General features: G+C 38.6%; 1 protein-coding gene across 2 annotated transcripts; it reads right to left on the bottom strand.

Annotated features, from left to right (window-relative positions):
• Positions 1 to 5: 5 nt before the first annotated feature.
• TSG101 (tumor susceptibility 101) lies at positions 6 to 19062 on the bottom strand. Of its 2 annotated transcripts, none has more exons than XM_066551440.1 (10): positions 18914 to 19062; positions 15555 to 15639; positions 13118 to 13183; positions 12365 to 12528; positions 10889 to 11015; positions 8606 to 8672; positions 6945 to 7039; positions 2113 to 2315; positions 929 to 1168; positions 6 to 338 (listed from the first exon to the last, which is right to left on the bottom strand). In XM_066551440.1, exons 1-10 carry the CDS (start codon positions 18953 to 18955, stop codon positions 249 to 251), a joined length of 1179 nt encoding a protein of 392 aa, XP_066407537.1. In that variant the 5' UTR covers positions 18956 to 19062; the 3' UTR covers positions 6 to 248. The 2 variants fall into 2 exon arrangements, with proteins under 2 accessions (XP_066407537.1, XP_066407539.1); XM_066551442.1 differs by having other exon boundaries at positions 6945 to 7036; positions 18914 to 19061.
• Positions 19063 to 19122: the final 60 nt, after the last annotated feature.

Raw genomic sequence — 19122 nt, forward strand, 5'->3', positions numbered from 1 at the left:
AGCTCTGTAGAGGAAGAAAATATGCAACAAGTTTTATTCAGCGTTAAGTCCACCAGCACAAAGATTACAGGAGATAGAAAGTGCATTAATAAAAGCTAGTCTTTACCAAAAAGAAAATATATTATTGATTCAAAATATCTTACACTTGGATGATGTAATAACTTACTCTGGGCACCTACTGATTAAGAGAAAGATCAAGAGAATGGCTGCTTCACAAGGAAACCCAACTTCCCAGCTAGTCTGGGAATTCAGTAGAGATCACTGAGTCCAGCAGTCTTCCTTGCTTTCTGCATCAGTGCCCTCAGCTGGAACTGCTTGCGAGACAGGAGACGTACATGCTGCAGACAGAAAAACAACAGCTGGCTATCGTAAAGTTCTGACAAAAACTCAATACTGCCACACAAATGTACTCTGTGACCCAAATGGGATGTCAGTTTTTTGGAAACACTAAATTCATTATTCTACTAAATAGCATTTTCTTGACTTAAAATGACTGGCAGATGGCTACCAAATGCAATTGCTATAGTCTATTTGTTATGATTTTTAATTATTAACTAATTCATTAAATTATAACAACAATTATTAACTCCACGCATATTCTTATCAAAGTAATAATACACACGCCATAAGGTGCAATCAGACTAATGCACTTCCCATGGGGCAGAGAATGGTTCTTCTAACAGCAGATAAACAGAATTAGCAAGGTCTACACAAGAAGGAAACAACATGACTTTGTACCTATAATGCTTTCAAAATTGGTCTTTAAATTCTGAAATCACTTTCTAAAACTTATGCTTGAATGTATAAATAGTCCTGTTCCTACAGGATCCTCTACTGTGAAGAGATCGTGAACATTAGTAAGCCAAACCAAGAGTCCAAAGTAAACACATTTAAAATGTACATCTTAAAAATATCTCAAGAAACTTACCTTTAAAAAGACATCTAAATCTATCACTCCACGCCTCAGTGCTTCCCCAAGGTAGAAAATGGTGTCTTCAATTGCATTTTCCTCTGCATATAAGTTCAGGATCTGCTTGTAAAGTGGTGCTGTAGGAATTATAACTTCATCTATGTCATTATTTTCTGACTGACTTTCCATTTTCTCTAAGGCAGAACTGAGCTCCTCATCCTTCTTTTTGAGAAGTTCAATGTTCTTGTCAACTTCAGCCTAAAAACAATTAAGATGTTTACTTATCTTATTGTGATACAATTGTCTAGATGAAAGATTTTTAGACATACCGGTTCATTCTGTACTTCTTTGCTTATCTTTACTATGATTTTTACAGAAGAAAGAGCTATCAACCTGTAGTTTTCAGATTCTTTTAAAGAAGTAGCATCTGTTTCAGATAATGTCAATCCATTACCCGTTTATAACTGTAGAGAAGGCATGCCAGCACTCCAAGAATTTCAGTTGCCACATTAGGAAAAATAACCATTTAAACTAGCTAAAGGTAGTAACAGCAAAACCAATGTAATTATTTTCTTTAGAATGCAGGATTCCCCAGTTCTCTAGTCCAATTCATAACTTCTAATAATTTTTTAAACCACATCTGAACACTGAGCTGTTTTCAGAAACCGTTCATCAATCCCAAAATCTTACTCCTGAGCAGCAGTGCAAGGAGCAGATGGACTAAGCAGAAGATGCCTTAATGAAAAAATGCAGGAATTTCTGAGCATACTGTGAGTAGGAGAGACTACTGGGAAAGGAGAAGTTATTCAAGGAGGCTGTGAACAAAATCAATGTTCTCTACACTAAGACACTGAAATGTTCTCCAGCACTGCTGTTACACATTATTATCAAGAAACTGAGATGCAAATATGAAATAATCTCACACCACTAACATCTTGCACGGGAAGAATGGGGGAAAATAACACTGTTCCTCTACTACTGAGCAATGGCATTTGTAAGACACATGCAGGACACTGCATCTCATGGTCACTGCTATTTCTGACTTGCTTCAGTCTGAGCACAAGCCCCCAGCTGCAAAAGAGAGAAAGCACAATGTGCTAGAAGCTTTGTTTTTTCTATAATGATTAATGATTAATTAATTCCAAGCTTCTGTTCACTACTAAGAATACTCAGGTGGGGAGCAGAGGCTCCTCTCAGCTTACCACTTCCTGATCCAGGCGAGTCACCATCTCTTCCAGTTTCTGGTGGCCCTTCTTCAGGTCCTCCTCTGTGCGTTTCAGGGCGTTGAGCTCGGCCTGTGCGCGATCCATCTCCTCCTTCATGCGCCACCTGAGCTTGTCGCTGACGGCCGAGATGAGGGAGGCGCGGATGGTGTCCTCGCTGATGGTGCCATCTCTGCTGGGCCCTGCACGATGATGTTGCACAAGCTCAACATTCATGCTGGGCTGCTCTATAAAGCCAGCTGCAATAGCACGTGGCCAAGCTGCTCTGTGTACTTCTCACTTCACTCTTTAGTGTCAGTGAGACATTCAAATAAGCTGCTCTCCATAATAATTTCCAGAAGCAGCAAAGAGATCACAGTGAGATAATACACGCTAGGATAGACACAAGTAAATTTAAGAGTATGCATCCATTCATTCACTTCACTATTCCCACATCCACACTCTTTTTTTAATTTTAAAAATGAGGTGGTCATTTCCTCTGAAGTCCAAAAATGTTACTAGTCCAAGACTTTTTAATGAAGAACAAGAGTTAGGGGCAGGATGTATTCAACCACAATTAACATAACAGCTGGCTTGAGACAATGAATTTACCTACTACAGGTATTAGTTTGGGGTTTGTTGTTTTTTTATTTTTTTTAATTGCCTAGCCTGGTAAGGAAAGTGTTAAACTAGGAAAGACAAATGGAGAGTTATAGACACCACCCATTCAACTCAAGTGGGGATACTCCCAGGAAGGGCATGCAGCCCAGGTTCTCGTGGGGAACCACCCTGACACCTGCTGGAGGGACAACACTGGCAGGAACACACAATCCAGGAGATTCCTGGAAAGCACTGACAATAACTTCTCATACAGATGCAGCCAGTGAGGAAAGATGTGCTGCTGGACCTTGTAGAACAAACAAGGAACGTCTGGTTGGAGATGTGAGGGTTGGGGCAGCCTTGGCTGCAGTGACCATGAGATCATGGAGGTTCTGCAGCCCACAAGTAGAAAGCAGGGCAAGGAATAAGATTGCAACCCTGGACTTCATAAGAGCTACCTTTGGCCTCTTCACAGACCTTCTTGGAAGAATTCCATGGGAATTTACCATAGAGGGAAGAGGGGTCCAAGAGAGCAGGTGAATATCCAAGGATCACTTCCTCCAGGCTCAAGAACAGTACATCCCTATGGGCAAGTGAGCAGAAGGGGCAGGAGATCTGAATAAGCTTTTGAAAATCAGCCTTTCAAGGATGATTTCAAGAGTCTGTCACTAACACACTTTTAAATAGAAAGGCAAGTACTTTGTGTCTGTCACAAGAAGTGCAATATATCTCCAGACCAGGAAACTTGGAGTGCTCTAGCAAATGTGAAGTGGCTACTGGTGATATTTATCATAAACCACTTCAATTATTCTGTGGGAATAAGTGAAGGGTCACAGTTTCCCCAGGCTTGTGCCTCACACCTTCTAGATCAGTGAAATTTCAACTGCATTTTAACAACACAGCAAGAATTACAGCAGCTTTTGTGCCTAAACTTCACAACTGCTATGAATGAAACACAGAGAGATTTGAAGCTCAGTAATTGCAAAGAAAATAAGCAAGAAGAATTTTTGCCAGAGTATCTTTTTATCCAGAGACACAGCTATCAAAACCCTGAAGCTGTTACATTATGCTCATCACATTTTCCAGTGCCCTACATTTCAAAAAACATCAAAATGAAAAACCACTCATCACTGTTCACGTGATTCTTGTATAATTGAATACTTTAACTTCTGCTATCAAAATAATACTGCATAAGATTGTATCTCTTCCCTATGATTTTTACTCTGTTCCTGTCCACAAAACCTACACCAAGCCACATGGATGGGAAAATAAAGCTGTGCAAATGAATGACAGGAACTACAGGAAGAAGCACATCATGCTTACTAATCCACCAAAGCCTTCTAAAATACAGAAAACATAAATTTTGATAATTACTAATGTGAGCACTTTGGATACATGTAAGTTGCACCAGAATATGTGTACTTTTTAAAAAAAGATAAGCAAATTACCACTGAAAAAATAAAGAGATTGAATTATTACACAACTGGTGCAAAGAAAGCCTTAAGAAAATATAAATGTCCCATCACTTAATCTGATTTACGGTTGTGGCCTAAAAAAAATCACCCTGTTGTCAGTCAACAAGACAATCTGCAAAATTTGGTTAATTAGAGCCAGCAACAGAAGTTGCCAAATAGCACCCTATACACAAACCCAGGAATCCATCATTGCTGCCTCTTATGAAAAGGAGAAAAGAACAAGAGCACTTTTTACACTGAGAAGTAAAACTTAAACCAAGTCAGTCAAACAATCTAGGACAGACTTTATTCACTGTACAGGACTTCCTGATTAAGGTAAGACCTGATTTCCCTTCAAAAACAGCATTAGCATGATTTTAGTTACTGTTTCCTTTACATAATGAATTATACTCTAACACAAAGTCAGAATCAGCCAGAACCAGTATCAGTAAAACTTAGGCTTACTTTCTTTTCCCCTGACATCCCTCACTCTGGGAGTTTTTATGCAAGGCCCACTTTAACAGTAAAGTAGGACAGAGGAAAAGAAATATAAAATCACAATACACCTAACACAATGAAAATTCACACAGAAATGCCACCAGGTAGGGTAGAGGTCTTTGAACATAAAATTATCATTTTAATACAGCTCAATCCATGTATCTTCTTACAGAGCATGAACCCATAGCATCTTCTGTCACTTCCATAATTAGCCCAGCTTGGAGAAGATTTCATGGCACATGGTCTTTAAATCAACAGAACTCTGAAACCTTTAACCTTTACTAGGCAGAGTCTGGTTTCAGAAGTGACCTTACAGAATCATCAAACCAGTAACTGCAGCAGAAAAGTAATTAATGGCAGATGACTGAACAGAAAGAAAAAGCCTAAAGGACTATTTGAAAAAACAGTGATGGCGAAAAACTTGAGCTACTTTGCATGAACATTTTCATTCAATTCAAACTAGGTTTGAACTAGGTTCACTACAGAAAACACCACCACCCACACAGAGCTCTGAAGTTGTAACAACTGATATGCTCCTAAATAAACTATCACAATAAACCACAGCCAAACAAACTGTACAGGAAAGAAACATTTTCAGTTCAAAAGAAAAAACAATACTGGACTGTAAAAAACACCCAACAAAACAAACACAACAAAACCACCTCACAATATTTTAAGTGTAGTGGATGATCAAAGTGATGTGTTTGCATTTCATCTGGCACAAGAGATAAGCCATGTAAACCAGGTGTAGGGCTTTTACCTAGCTGCAGCAAATGAGTCAGGGTAATGTTAAATTGTCACTATGAAACCTGCCATTACAACTTGGTATCACACATGATCTAACTCAGGACTGGAAGAGTCTTCTATCTTTGCAGGTACTGCACCTCTATTCATCTCCAGTGGGGTTGAAAAGGAGGGGAAAAATTAAATAGAATATATTTCTATTTTAAATTGACACCCTGCTACATAAAGGCAAAACTGGATTTGTTTGAGAAAGACGCTGCAGAAAGCCAAGTTTGCCTACAAAGTTTATCAGCTCCCTAATCAGAGCCAGTGGAGACCATGAATTCTCCAGGACACAAGAGCAGCCCCACAACACCAAGCACTGTCTGAGGGACTTGAGTGGGACAGCAGCTTCCTTGCACTGTGCATGGCAGACTCACATCACCTCAGAGTGCAGGGGACCACTGAAGTAGCCAAGAACTTTCAGAAAATACTTTCTTATTGAAAAGGCTGAAAGAACTTGGACACAAAGGACAGGATCAGGCACAAGAAAAATACAACATACAACTTACTGCTGCCTTCAAATTCAGTAGTAACAGAACTCCTCAGATATTTTAGTAAGAGTAAAGTAGGAGCATCTCTCTTCCCTTGCCTTGTCCCCATGTATGTGAAGAAAAATCACAAAATACACACAGTTCTGGAAAGAAAAGACATTCTATGACTCTAACCCAAGCCATTCCATAAATAACTGAGTTCACATATTAGATGAAGAATCTATGGATGCATTTCAAAATTACAGGGCTCAAGAGTCTACAATGGATTGCTAATGAACAGCATCACAAGAAAATCTACACCCTCACCATGTAACTGTGCCAAAGGGAATATCAGCCAGCTGGAAAGTTACTGCACCAGCTTCCCACTGAACTGGGTGACACCTATCACTGGTTCCCAGCCTTCTACACATACACGGACAGTGAGGGGCAGGGTGGAAAGCAAGGGCCACAGAGCAGCAGACTGGGAAAAGACACAGGTCAAAAGCCTAAATGCTGATGCTGAAGGGAACAAAGGAGCAAGTGACAAGTAGAGATCAGTAAGAAGCAGCAGGGAAGAGGCTGGAGAACAAACTCACTAAAAATGAAGCTCATTCCAAACTGCTATTTTAGAAAGTTACTACTTTGGGAGGAAAGAAAGTATAAATAGAATCCATTAGATGTTTAAATGATGAAAAAGGTATTTTTCTAAACCATGAACAGAGCAATGCAGAGAATCAAAAGTCACCTACAGTTAAAGGGTAAGGAAAATCTCATGTAGTTACATGCAGTGCTCTTCAAAATATTCACAAAGCACACACAATGTACTGCAGAAACTCAGAAATCTATGAAATTCCTGACTGTGAATAAAATGTACTTTTTTCTTCCTTTGAATAAATTTTAATTAAAGATCAATGCTTTGGAACTTCAGAGTAAGAACAACATGTTCTTTTTTCTATTTTATTTCTTTACATATGAGTTACAGAGAGAAGCTTTACTTCAGAGAAATCCTTTCCAAGGTACTCACCAACAGTGGTGACAGGAGGCTGAGAAGGGTAGTACTGCACACTAGTGGTTGCTGGGAAGGGAACACCACCTGGGTAAGGATAGTTTGGGAAGCTGCTTTGACAAAGAAAGATATGCTAATGTTATGCAACTATTAGTAAAATATCATCCACCTAGATTATCTTTATTGCCACCATGTTAAACATTCATTTGCATAATAAAATGTTAAAATTGCAGGGCTTTTTCCTGTTCACATTTACATCTTTCACAACTGGTATTTCTGGTATTAAGTTACCATTCTATCTGAAACCCTGTCTAATTATTGCATGGTCAACATTTGGATACCAAATTCTCCTGAATCTCCTTGCTGTGCTATATGAAATGCCACAATATCCAAAACAAATTATTCCAGCTACAAAATCCCACACAACAATTTTAAATTAATAATTTTTAATATGAGAACAGTTAAGAAGATGACTGATGAACTGCCTTATGTAAACCTAAAAATGCTGTGCAAAATATGGTTGCAAGGTGAAACCTACTCCCCCAGAAATCCCCAGTCCTGCTCTGAGGGATAAAGAAAGCAAAAGTATTCATTTGCTCACTGAAACAATTATAAGGGGACATGTGACATTTCTAAAATACATTTGCTGTCACCTAAAACAAGGACACAAATTAGTCAGTACTAGTCTGACAAACACCTGCATGCAGCAGAGTATCAACTATAGTAATAATTAAACAAAGTGGTCCAAAAACCCCTGCAAAATATAAAATAAGCATGTTCTCTTTCTATTCAGGCAACTGCAAATTTAATAGTTCTTAAAACCTTCCTATTAATTAATAAATTATATATTTTAAAAACAGTTCTTCTATTACTTTTGTACAAACATTAGGAGTGCTTTAAACAAACATATTTGGGAGGAAAAACCATGCAGTAAGAACTTAAAAAAATCCCACATAACACTCCCCCCCTCCCAATCCTCAGGGGTTTTTAGATTTTAAATGTCTTTTTTTAAAATCTTATATGCTTTTTTTAAAATCTTATATGCTCCTACCACAAAATCAGGACATAAGGATATTAGTAATAAAAACAATTAATTATGATGTAAAAAATACAGGTAACCACTAGGAGGCAGTAGTCAACATCTCACTATTTACTAACACAGACCTGCAAGTCTTCCAGAAATGCTTTATTCCTAACTATTATACAGAAAGAAATCCTGGTTAATATTAATAAAAAGCTTTTGAAGTAACTTGATGTTTTTAATATTCCCTTAGATACTCTAAGTCCACATTTATGCTGGAGTCAAGGTTTGTATTAACTCAGCAAAATTTTGTTCAATTTTTGAGATGCTAATAAAATCCTGACTTTTAGGGGTACATTTCTTTCTATGTCATGTCAAATATAAATATATAAAAATATATGAGTGAGAAAAGAGAACAGCTGGGAGTTAGGTAATTTCAAAATCTATTTATCACACCCATAACTATTTTATTTGAAGCAACTAAGAAAGCTAGACCTTTCTCCAGTTTTGGCTACTGGCAAGAATTCAGCCCTCACTCTTAACAAACCCTGCTAACATGAACACAACAGAAACACCATAAGAAAATACAATTATGATTAGACACTATTCAGTGAAATTCTCTATCAGAAAAATGATGACAGTTTAAAAGGGCTCTTACCTTGGGTTTGGAGTGCTTGATGCTGGATAGGGAGATATTCCACCTGGAATTCCTGGCACATAGGAAGCTAAATAAAACAAGAATTTTGTGCATTTTTACATTTCAGAAGTTAAAACCCTCCATACAAAGAAGTTCTTCCTCAAATATAAAAATAATCCTATTTTTATATGGATTTTTTTTTCTTAATCATTACTTTAAACTAATTACTACATGGAAAAAAGTAGGTATTGATTTAAAAATGCACAACAAATGGGTGTACTAAGAAGAAAAAAAAAAAGAATCTGCAGCTGGGGTACTCAGAAAAAAACCCCAAAATACCAAAATGGTATTAAAGATGACCCACCTGAAGAGCTGTCTCCATTTTTTAAGTAATTGCTGAAAAAAGAATTTAAGCTTTCTAGCCAATGATGTCTTCGCACTAAATAACAAGTGCATAATTTAAGTACCTTCAGAGTAGTTGATTAGCTGTTTCATGATCCAACCATGTCCTTAGTGGGTAATTTCTGCTATTTAGAAGTTGTATTTAATTTTTTAAAAATAATTAAAAATATTTAAAAATATAAATGTCTAAATAGTCTTAGCAAGTTTAAGATTTTTCTTGAAAAGCTGACAAAATTATGTTTTGGACACACTTATCCCACATTTCTAGCAATTTTAGGAATATTTCATCAAATAACTTTTTTTTTTTTTAAGAGCTATTAAGAGTGGAGCTATTTCCACTCTTCAATGCTTTCAAATGATTAAAATTTTTGTCAAAGGACTTTATTTCTTCTTAAACAATGTATCTATAACATGAAGAAAGCCAAACCTTAAATGTCTGTAAAATAAGGAAAGTCTGACTACACTAGTAAAACTAAGTAGCTATTAATAATTTCAAAACCCTGAAACATTTTCACTAGAATTACTTCAGCTAAGAACTAATTCATAGTACTTCATCTCAATTCAATTGAAAATAGGAATTCAAAGCACTTCAGCTTTGAGTGACTACAAGAGCAATCAAATGTGGCTCATTGCAGGTTTGTCCTTAAGGCACAGTCCCTGCTAAAACTTCACTTATACTGACCCCCACTGTTCCTGGAAAATCAGGACAATCCAACCCCTCTGGTGCTCTCACAAGCAGGGTAGCCACAGACAAGCTGAAAAGTCCCAAACACCTGCCTTTAGTCAATTATTCCTAATGGTCCCATTTATGCTTGCTACCCATTTTCTCCCAGGTTCAGAGCCTAAAACCTTGCTAAAAATGGGTTCTGCTGGAAATGGCAACGAATAGCACTTCAGCTTTTCAAATGTAACACTGTGATCAAGTAAAAGCCATATTTCAACAGAAAATGGACACAGCCTTAAAAATCTGGCAAAAATACATAACCCCAAGTATAGCTACTGGACCATTAAATTCATGTGGAACTGTTATAATCTTATTAAATAAACAATCTCCAGCTAAACTGCTCCCCCTTCCCTACTGTCCCAGTCTTTGACTTTAGGTCTATGCAAATATTTTTTTGGCTTTTTCCCACCTAATACGGAGTCTCCCCCCGGAAGAATTTCTAGGATTTTCTGTTTCCCATTTCTTATTTTCCCCCCACCTGCCTATCCCCAGTCTTTAAAATAAGATGCCTCCAGAGGTTTAAATAAATAAATGATTTAAAAAGGCTTGAGGATTTTTGCAAGAAAATAAGAATGGTACCAAGTCAGAACATCAACTTAACAGAGAACAAAGAACAAAAAAAATCACAAGGCAGTTTTTTTTAATAGTCAGCCAGCAATTTGAAAAAAAAAAAGAAAAACAAACCACACAAACAGGAGCGTGGGCATACACAAGCTGTAGGCATGCTTGTGCTGATGAAATCAATGGTTGCAGGATACTTAAAAGATGGGCTTGTATTATTAGAATGAAAAAAATTGAGATATAAAGCTATTTGAATAATCACTTTGTAATTCTATCTTGGAATGTTGACAGGACACTGGCTGTTTTGAGGGTGTTTGAGAGTGTTCTGGTTTTGTCTGGGTTTTGCTGTGTGTTATAATACAAACTTGATTTTTTCCCTCCAAAACCCAAAGGCTCACATGAATTCTTAGACTCACAGAACATTTTTAGTTGAAAAAGACCTTTAAGATCAATGAGTCCGACAAGGTAAAATCAAGTAAATTCACAACCCAGGTGAATTCATTCGTCAGAAATATAAAAAGTAAAATGCATAATATTTGGGCAAACAGTGCAGGGCAGCAATCCCTTTGAAATGTTAAGATGATTATTTGCAGAAATCAGCAGTGATGAGCACTTACTGGTTGGTGGGCCTGTTGCCTGGTAAGGGGGGTAGCTGGAGGAAGCAGTAGGACGAGAAAACACCGGAGGTTCCTCTCCAAACACAACAATCATGACCTGGATCAGCTCCAACAAGTCTGACTGGGGCTGGGAGGGAAAGCAAATCACAAGTTGGTCATTTTTCTAACAGACAGTTTAACTGACTGTAGCAACAATAGAATGCCATTCCATCAGCTCTCAAAGGCATTCCTTTTATTTGTGGGTTTAAATGTTCTTAAAATGTGGATCTCTCATGTGTATACACATGTGAATAATTAACTTCCTTTCTGTGTTCTATTACACATACCAAACCCAGTCAGCTTGCACTCAAAACCATACAGCAAAACACATCTAGAAAAAAATGGGTAATACATGGCTCCATATCAACTGCAGGACAATAAATGACTGGGTATAAATGTCCACTGATGAATTATAATAATATTTTTAAAAATTAAATCCACCCCCAACATGAAACATATACAGATCCCCAAGTTTTTTAGACATTTCAATGTCATACATCACAGCTTGTGCTCTGATTCAGAATGTCTCAACAGAAAAAATATCCTAACCCACTAAGGAGTGGCACAAACCTCCTTGAAATACAGTTATAAACAGAGAGGCCTGGTTTAACTACTTAATATAGGCATGATTTCATTTTGCCAAAATAAGAACAAGCATCATGAATGCAGCACCAGATTAAACACCCCAATTCAGAGTTTACTTAGCTCTATAATCCACTTACTTATTTTTACCAACCTCTCAAACTGAAAGAATTCTGTATCAGCTGTACCTTAGATGATCCTCTTGCTCTGTGCAACACCTGACCTGGGCAGTCTTTTTCCACTATTACCATGCAAGCACTGAACTACCACACACCCAGCCTTAGTAAATGCATTCCTGTTAATCACTTTTTACAGAACCATGCATCTTGTATCATTTTTCTAATCTTGTCAACACAGTTCAGCTTCTTTACAAGTCCATGTTTTGGCCAAAACTTCTATGAGGCCTGCACTGCTCAGTGCCTCCATTTACTGGTAAAGCAAATATATCCATATATGTGAGACTCCAGGAATGTCTGCATAAAGAACCCAAGAGCTTGTAAAAGTCCATTTTAGTCACAGAGATGTTTTAAGTAAATTTATAATTTCCCTTCTGTAAATATTCTTGTCTCACAAATCTTCACACCACTCTAACCCTAACCCAGGGGAGAGGACACCTTGTGCTGCACTGTTTAGTCAGACAAGTAGTAACAGAAAATACAATTAATTTCATTAAATAGCCAGAACACAGAATGCAACATCCTGAACTTTAAGACATTCCAAAAAACACACAGTTGATTTTATTTTAAAAATGGTTTAAGATCTCTAATAAAGACTATGTTTTTTATTAAAAATGATACAACTTTCTTGAGGAATGCAGAATGAGCAGTTTGAGAACTTCAAGTTCCCTATACTTACATATTTCCACTCGTGCAGGTAGGGAAGGTATATCTTTCCATTTGCATCAACATGCTTCCCAGTTTTTATTGTCATTGAGCTAGTGGGTTTAACAAAACAAATTGGAGGGTTGAAAGGGTAGGTGTCCAGCAGCCACAAGCAAATTGGGATATTGTATGTGTTACCTAGAAAAGATATTTTGAAAGATTTCAGAAGTTGTTTCAATTCTTCAATTGTCCTCCTGTATTCAGATTCATAAAAAACTCCTAGACCCAGTAAACTCAACTTTGTTAGAAGTTAGAAGCCAGAGACAAAATTTCTTAATAACATTTAATGAATAGGTAACACTATGGCCACAAACTCAACATCTTTCAGAACAATTTAACTTTGATTTACAATCATCACTCACCACTAATGCACAATCTCATTTGTTCTATAATGCTACATTATAAGACTCTAATTTGAATTTCATTAGCTGCAGCAATAAATGGTTTGCAACCCTCAATTCAACTGAAAAGCCTGAAGAAACGTGCAATGCTGAAAGAAGAAAGATGCTACAAAGCTGTAAATGACTGAAGAAGCAATGCTCAGCATTCAAATTTCATCCTACAGCAAAAATGGAGAACAATTTCTTTAAAATATTTTACTTTGGACAAGCAAAGGATTTCAAGAAAAGAGTGATCACTGAAGTAGTGAAGTTGAAAGGACAAATCCAAGTTTTTCATGCAATTTGGGAAAATAATGGGGATGATGATAATTATAATACATGCATACCTCTGTAAGGCACTGGAATGGTTCCACTGAGGCTCATCAACTCTCTGGATGAACCATCATTAAAAACTGAAAGAGAACAAAAAATATTTTTAAAACAAACATATTGGTTATGTTAATCTCAGTTCAGGTTATTCCCCATCTATTATTGGCATAAGTTTTCACACATATAAACTCAGCCTGAAAGGTTCAGCTCTTGCACATTTATGGACTAGCAGATGACTGTCCACAGTCAGGTAACTCCTTATGAATAACATACTTCTGAGAAATGAATGATTAACCATTGTCAAACTACCTTCTCTACAAATAAAACTGTTTCCTCATTCAGTGATCAAACAAAATGATGGAATCTTGCAAACTGCAAGTAATACAAATTGCTGCAAAGATAATCTGAACTCAAACTTGATTTAAAAAAACAACTGTCCTCTGAGGTTTATAAAAGAATTCCCTATGCCTTCTTCAAAAAAACAGGTCAGCAAGAATACTGAAAATTCCTGAGCCACAGGCATTTATTACCAAATCAGTAAAGGTAATTTAACCAAACAGTAATACACTGAAGAGGAAGAAAAAAGTGCTTGACTCTGACAAATATTAGTCACAAACTGCACAAGAACTCTGACCTAAATTTACTGAGTTGCTGTATTTAGTTTTCTCATACTTTTAATCCAATACATTATTCTTGGCTGAATGAATCAGCTTCTGTTGAGGAAGCTTTTATCTTCTTAATTCCAACTGAAAGTTTCTAGCCATAATTCAAATGTAGGTTACTGTGCACAGTTATTGTGGTGCTGATGCTCTGCAAAGGCAAGTAGAACATGTTGGGATGTCAATGGGGGTATGTATTTAATTATTAATATGAACTTGAAAACTGTGTCATCAGCAATGTAATTGTCAGATTATGCTCTTCTCTGACTTAGAGATGAGGCAACTGAGAGGCATTTTAAAATCTTTTATTCCATTTTTAGTCTCATGAGAAGGGTGAGACAATACAGATGTTATAATTTACACCATCACAATTAGAAGCTAACTATTTCCCAATTACAATACACTATAAGCGTTTCTTGGCCTATCAGCTTTTGCTACGCCATGCGGTAAATGTCTTAAAGCCAATCATCTACAATTACCCCTCTTGGGTCCTACTACAAAGTATCTTTCATAGTTCTATTTCTCCAAAGTATCTAGTCATATTTGCAAGGCCATCCTTTGAAATTTGTTTCTAGTTCCATGCATTTTTAAGTCAGCAGTTCTTATCTCAAGGTTTGCATACAAGTGCATACTATGTGAGCCTTCTGTCAGGCTTTGAGAATTGTCTACAAATCCATTTCCCACATTTCTCCCTCTCTCTTGAATGGAATAAACTTTTTTGATGGCTTTGTTCATTGTTTGTCATGTACAGTGAAGTACCCAAGAATTCTCTACAAATCCCTTTCCCACATGTAATCACTTTCTTGCAGCTGATGTCACTGCTACAAATAATATTGATTATCTGTAAGTGATTCTGTGCTTAGCCTCTTCCAGGCAGCTTAAAGAGCATTAGGGAACACAAATGGCTACAGCTCAAGGATATCTGGAATTGTGATCACCATCTTATGCAAACTTGTGCAGCTAGTCCAGCCACAGTCCTTTCACTCCTGCTTTGTTTCTTCAGTCACTGCATGAATTTTTATTTCCGTGACAGCTGCTGGATTGCAGCTACTCAAGTTAAAACTAATTCATCTTTTACCTGTCCATGTGTCCCTTCTTAATATTTCTCAATCCAGATACACAACTTAAAAAGCAGAAGACTAAAATTTTTGATGATGTATTAGTAATATAAATTAGATCACAGAGGAATCCCACAGGTAACAGTTAAAAAAAGGTGACCATAAGAAGGCTGAGCATCTACACTGGCTCACTGTATGCTGTGAAACCCTAGATATCATCTTCCTTTAACACACTTAAACTTAAATTAACCTAGATACTTTGAAACAGGTAACTAACAGTGATTATCATCAATAATTTACATTACAAAACTCTCATGCCAATTGTCTGTTTTCTTCATACTCTTAAGGACTACCACAATGATTTTAAATGAAGCATTTCTTCACTGATTTGAAGTTCTTCCTACACAGAATTTTAAAAACGTCTTTATATGGCAGCAAAGCTGAATTTGTAAGATACCAGCAATCTCAGGACACCAACTGATGACATCAGTGAGTGATTAACTAAAAGTTAAGCTGTGAAAAACATGACACTTCTTGGCACATTAGACAGTTATTTTCTAAAGTAACCTTACTATATTACTGAGTCTGTGTTTCTAAAGAAGTGTTGATGTCAGAGACAAAAAAGAGAAACTCAAGTTATGTTTTTGTTAATCTTCTTCCCCCCACCACCAAAACTACCAAAGACATCTAACACATCAACAATTCACCAACAAAAATTTTCTCATGCACAGACTAACCATAGGAATCCATGACAGGTTTGAGGTCCTTGTACTGACTAATAACACTGGTTGTCTCCTGTATGGTTAGGTCTCTATACTTGTACTGGAAAACAAAAGAGAAAAAAATTACTTCAGAAGCTAAATTTTTAGTATAATTTAATTTGACTTTTTATTTTACCCAACAGACAGCATTTATGAGAGTTTACATCTCCACATGGACATTCTTCTCCACTCTTAGTTTGGAATAATAATGTATTTGTCCATATTACCTAAATGACCACTGCCTATATATCTCATTGAACTTTAACAATATGTTAAGTCTTAACAAGGATGTAAGCATCAACTGATTTGGGAAAGAGCTGTTGCATTTTCTTTCATGTTCTACCACAACCAAGTGTATCTGAGGAATATGAATGAATCTTAAAAAACAAACAAAAAAAAGTAATATCACAGATCTATTTCATAGCACTTTTCAAAGTAACACCATATTTATCAATCATTGACTAGCATTTACATGTATTTTGTCAGCTAGAAAGCAGACATATCAAGGCACAATATAACCAGCAATAATACTGGTTTTACCTCTGTCCTTTTATCAGGAGCAGGGAGTAACAGCACAGATGCCCCACTACAGAATTCACCAGTCTCAGAGCCATAACCCACAGACAGCAAAGAGGCTCCTGAGCAACACAGTTGGTTCACCACAGTGCAGCCCTTTAGCTTTGTTGTCATTTCTCCTGATAATTATGATTAAAAAGAAAAGCCAGCAATGTGGTCCCTTGACATTTTTTTATTCTAATACAATTTTAAAAAACTGCAATCTTCAGATGCCTTAAAGAACACGGGCAGCAACCTTTCATTGAACCATGGTAGGAAGACAAAGGGCCCAGCACAAAGATATGTCTGACATCCAAAGCACGCAAATGTTAAACAACATCTGAACAAATTCATTCAGACATCACCCAAGAGCAAACTGTGGTGCCACAGCTAAAGGTCACCTTGGCTCTGACAAACACTCATGAGTTGTGAAGCTTAGACAGTAACTCTTCTTCCTGTCACCTCCAGAGACTGACAAGGATGCTCCTCTGGGGCATGACAACTTGGATTTACTGAGCAGAGATGAACCCACCATGCCACCTCAGCCCACAGGAAGAACCAGCACCTCGGGTGATGCTGGGACTGCTCTCCCTCAAACGACCAAGGACAAACAGCCACATGGTCTGTCTGCCAAGTGCTGGTCTGTGGGACAGAAAGCAATTCCTCCAGCAGGGATTCCCGTGTGCACAGGGAAGCCCCAGCACAGAGGTCAATCAGCCCCTGGATGCTGTTTTGGTGAGAGGGCTGCAGCAAAGCATTTCAGCCACCCTTGTAAAACTGGTGCAGGATTGGGGTGTGCAGCAGGGCTTGACAGAGAGACAACTTTGTTAATACTTGGATACATTCCTCCCTCCCTCCCCAGAACCTGGCAGAAGCAGGAACAGGCATGGAGGAATTTTCATGCACACCAGCCAGAGACTGGCAGCACATACCCACACCACTGCAGGTGTCACTACAAGACAAATGAGAGCTGGTCACCAACTACGTTTAAAAGGCAGGGCCTTCTCATAGGAACAAACCTTATGGTCCAGGATAGAGCCTCAACAAGATTGGCATAATTACTATTAAAAAATCCTGAGAGCAGGATTCTGCTAACAGAAGCTCCAAAAAAGCACAAGTGTCATAGAATGGTTTGGGTTGGAAGTAACCTCAAAGATGATCTTGGTCCCAGCCCAAGGCAGGGAACCTTCCACTATCCCAGGCTGCTCAGAGCCCCTTCCAGCCTGGCCTTGGACACTGCCAGGGACGGGGCATGCACAGCTTCGCCTTGCCACCCTGACAGTAGAGAGGTAAGCACAGTCAGGCTCTACTTCCACTTTTGGCACAAGAATCTCAAGTTAGTTGAGTCAAGAACTGATAAAACAATGCCTGCCTGTTCAGCAGGCACTCTGTGAATCTGGTACACCATGGGACTGATGAACCACAACTTTGGTTATTGGGGGTGCCTTCAAAAATTAGTAACAACACCTGAACATTAAGCAAGCATTTTCATATCCCTATTAAAACAAAGAAAGATAACATTTTTACAAACTGTTTTTACACTGAGTGATAATTACTTAATCATACAATTACAGTTGTATGATTCCAGCTACTGCCACAAGCAAAATCAAATGTTAATTTCAGCTGTTAATTTCTGTACTTAGATTGATTTCTAATAAATGTCAAAATCTCTTTGGAAAATTTAAGATCCTAGTGATTTCTACAAAGGTAACTAAAACTGATTAATTTGAATTCCTAATTTCTAGACTCCTTTTTCCTCCTCCATTCTCAGATTGCAAATGCATTCCCCGCATTTTACATACCAGGAAACAGATCAGAGAAAGATGAAGCTTTTCAAGATCTGACAGCAGGTTAATACCTGAAGTTAAATTAAGTGCTTAGGTTCCCCCAAATTAGGATCAAGCTTTTGTTAGCTCATTCACTGAACTATCCAATGTGTGAAATATCACTAAACTTCCCTCTCTAGAACAGAAAGTGCAACTATTTTTTAAAAATAAATATAATGAAATAACATCTTCATTTTTCATCACCTACATGAAGCTAGACAGGAGTATAAATTTAACAAGTGTGGGGGAACAAGGACATTGGACTGCCTTAAATTCTATTTCTTCTATGGCATGGCAGTAATTAATTTAGCAAAGACAGGTGCATACAAATAGACACATGATCTCATTTGCTGACACTGACCAGGTATTCAGCACTCATTTTCAAGCTGCTAAAAAAACATCTGCTTACGACTCCATGCAGGTGAACGGGCCTTTGGTTTTGATCAGATTCTCAACTATTGCACTTCATTTCAAAACGCTACACGTATGATTAAATAGTGCCAAAAAAATTTTCCAAAATCCCCCCAACAAAGCCGTAACTCCCGCTAAGTGCCATCCTTAAGGGTTTTCATTCCCAGCGGCTGGACAAAGGCCAGTTTTCAGCGAGGAGTGGCACGCGTGGCTCGGCATGATTCAGGGGTTAATGATTTGCCTTCCGTGAGATTTTCCCGTTTCCTTGCACAGGGGCGATAATCAAACCCACCCCACCCCGCTCAGTGATGCAGAGCTCGCCTTGCCTCTCCTGTGACCGGGGAGCTCAAGCGCCGTGTGTGCCCCGCACGGCCCCGCGGGTGCCCGGCACTGTCCCAGCCCAGCCCCGCAGCTGGGCACGACCATTTTAGGCTCTCTGCGCCGTTCCTCCCTTCCCGACCCAACTCCCCGGAGCCTGCGGGCGCTGGGCCCCGCTGCCGCCCGCCCGCCCGCGGGCCGAGCCCGGCCGGGCCGCGCCCGTACCTTGGTGAGCATCTTCTTGAGCTGGCTCTCGGACACGGCCATGGCGGCCGCCCCTCGCTGCCGGTGTCGGTGCCGCTGCTCCCGGTGCCGCCGGCCCGGCCCTACATAAACACAGGAAGCGGCCGCGCGCCCGCTTCCGGCGGCGGCGCCGCTGCCGCGCGTCACGGGGCGGGCACCGAGCGGGGCCGGGGCGGCGCCGAGGAACACGA

Source organism: Molothrus aeneus, chromosome 6 (genome assembly GCF_037042795.1).
Source record: "Molothrus aeneus isolate 106 chromosome 6, BPBGC_Maene_1.0, whole genome shotgun sequence".
Lineage (NCBI taxonomy): Eukaryota > Metazoa > Chordata > Aves > Passeriformes > Icteridae > Molothrus > Molothrus aeneus.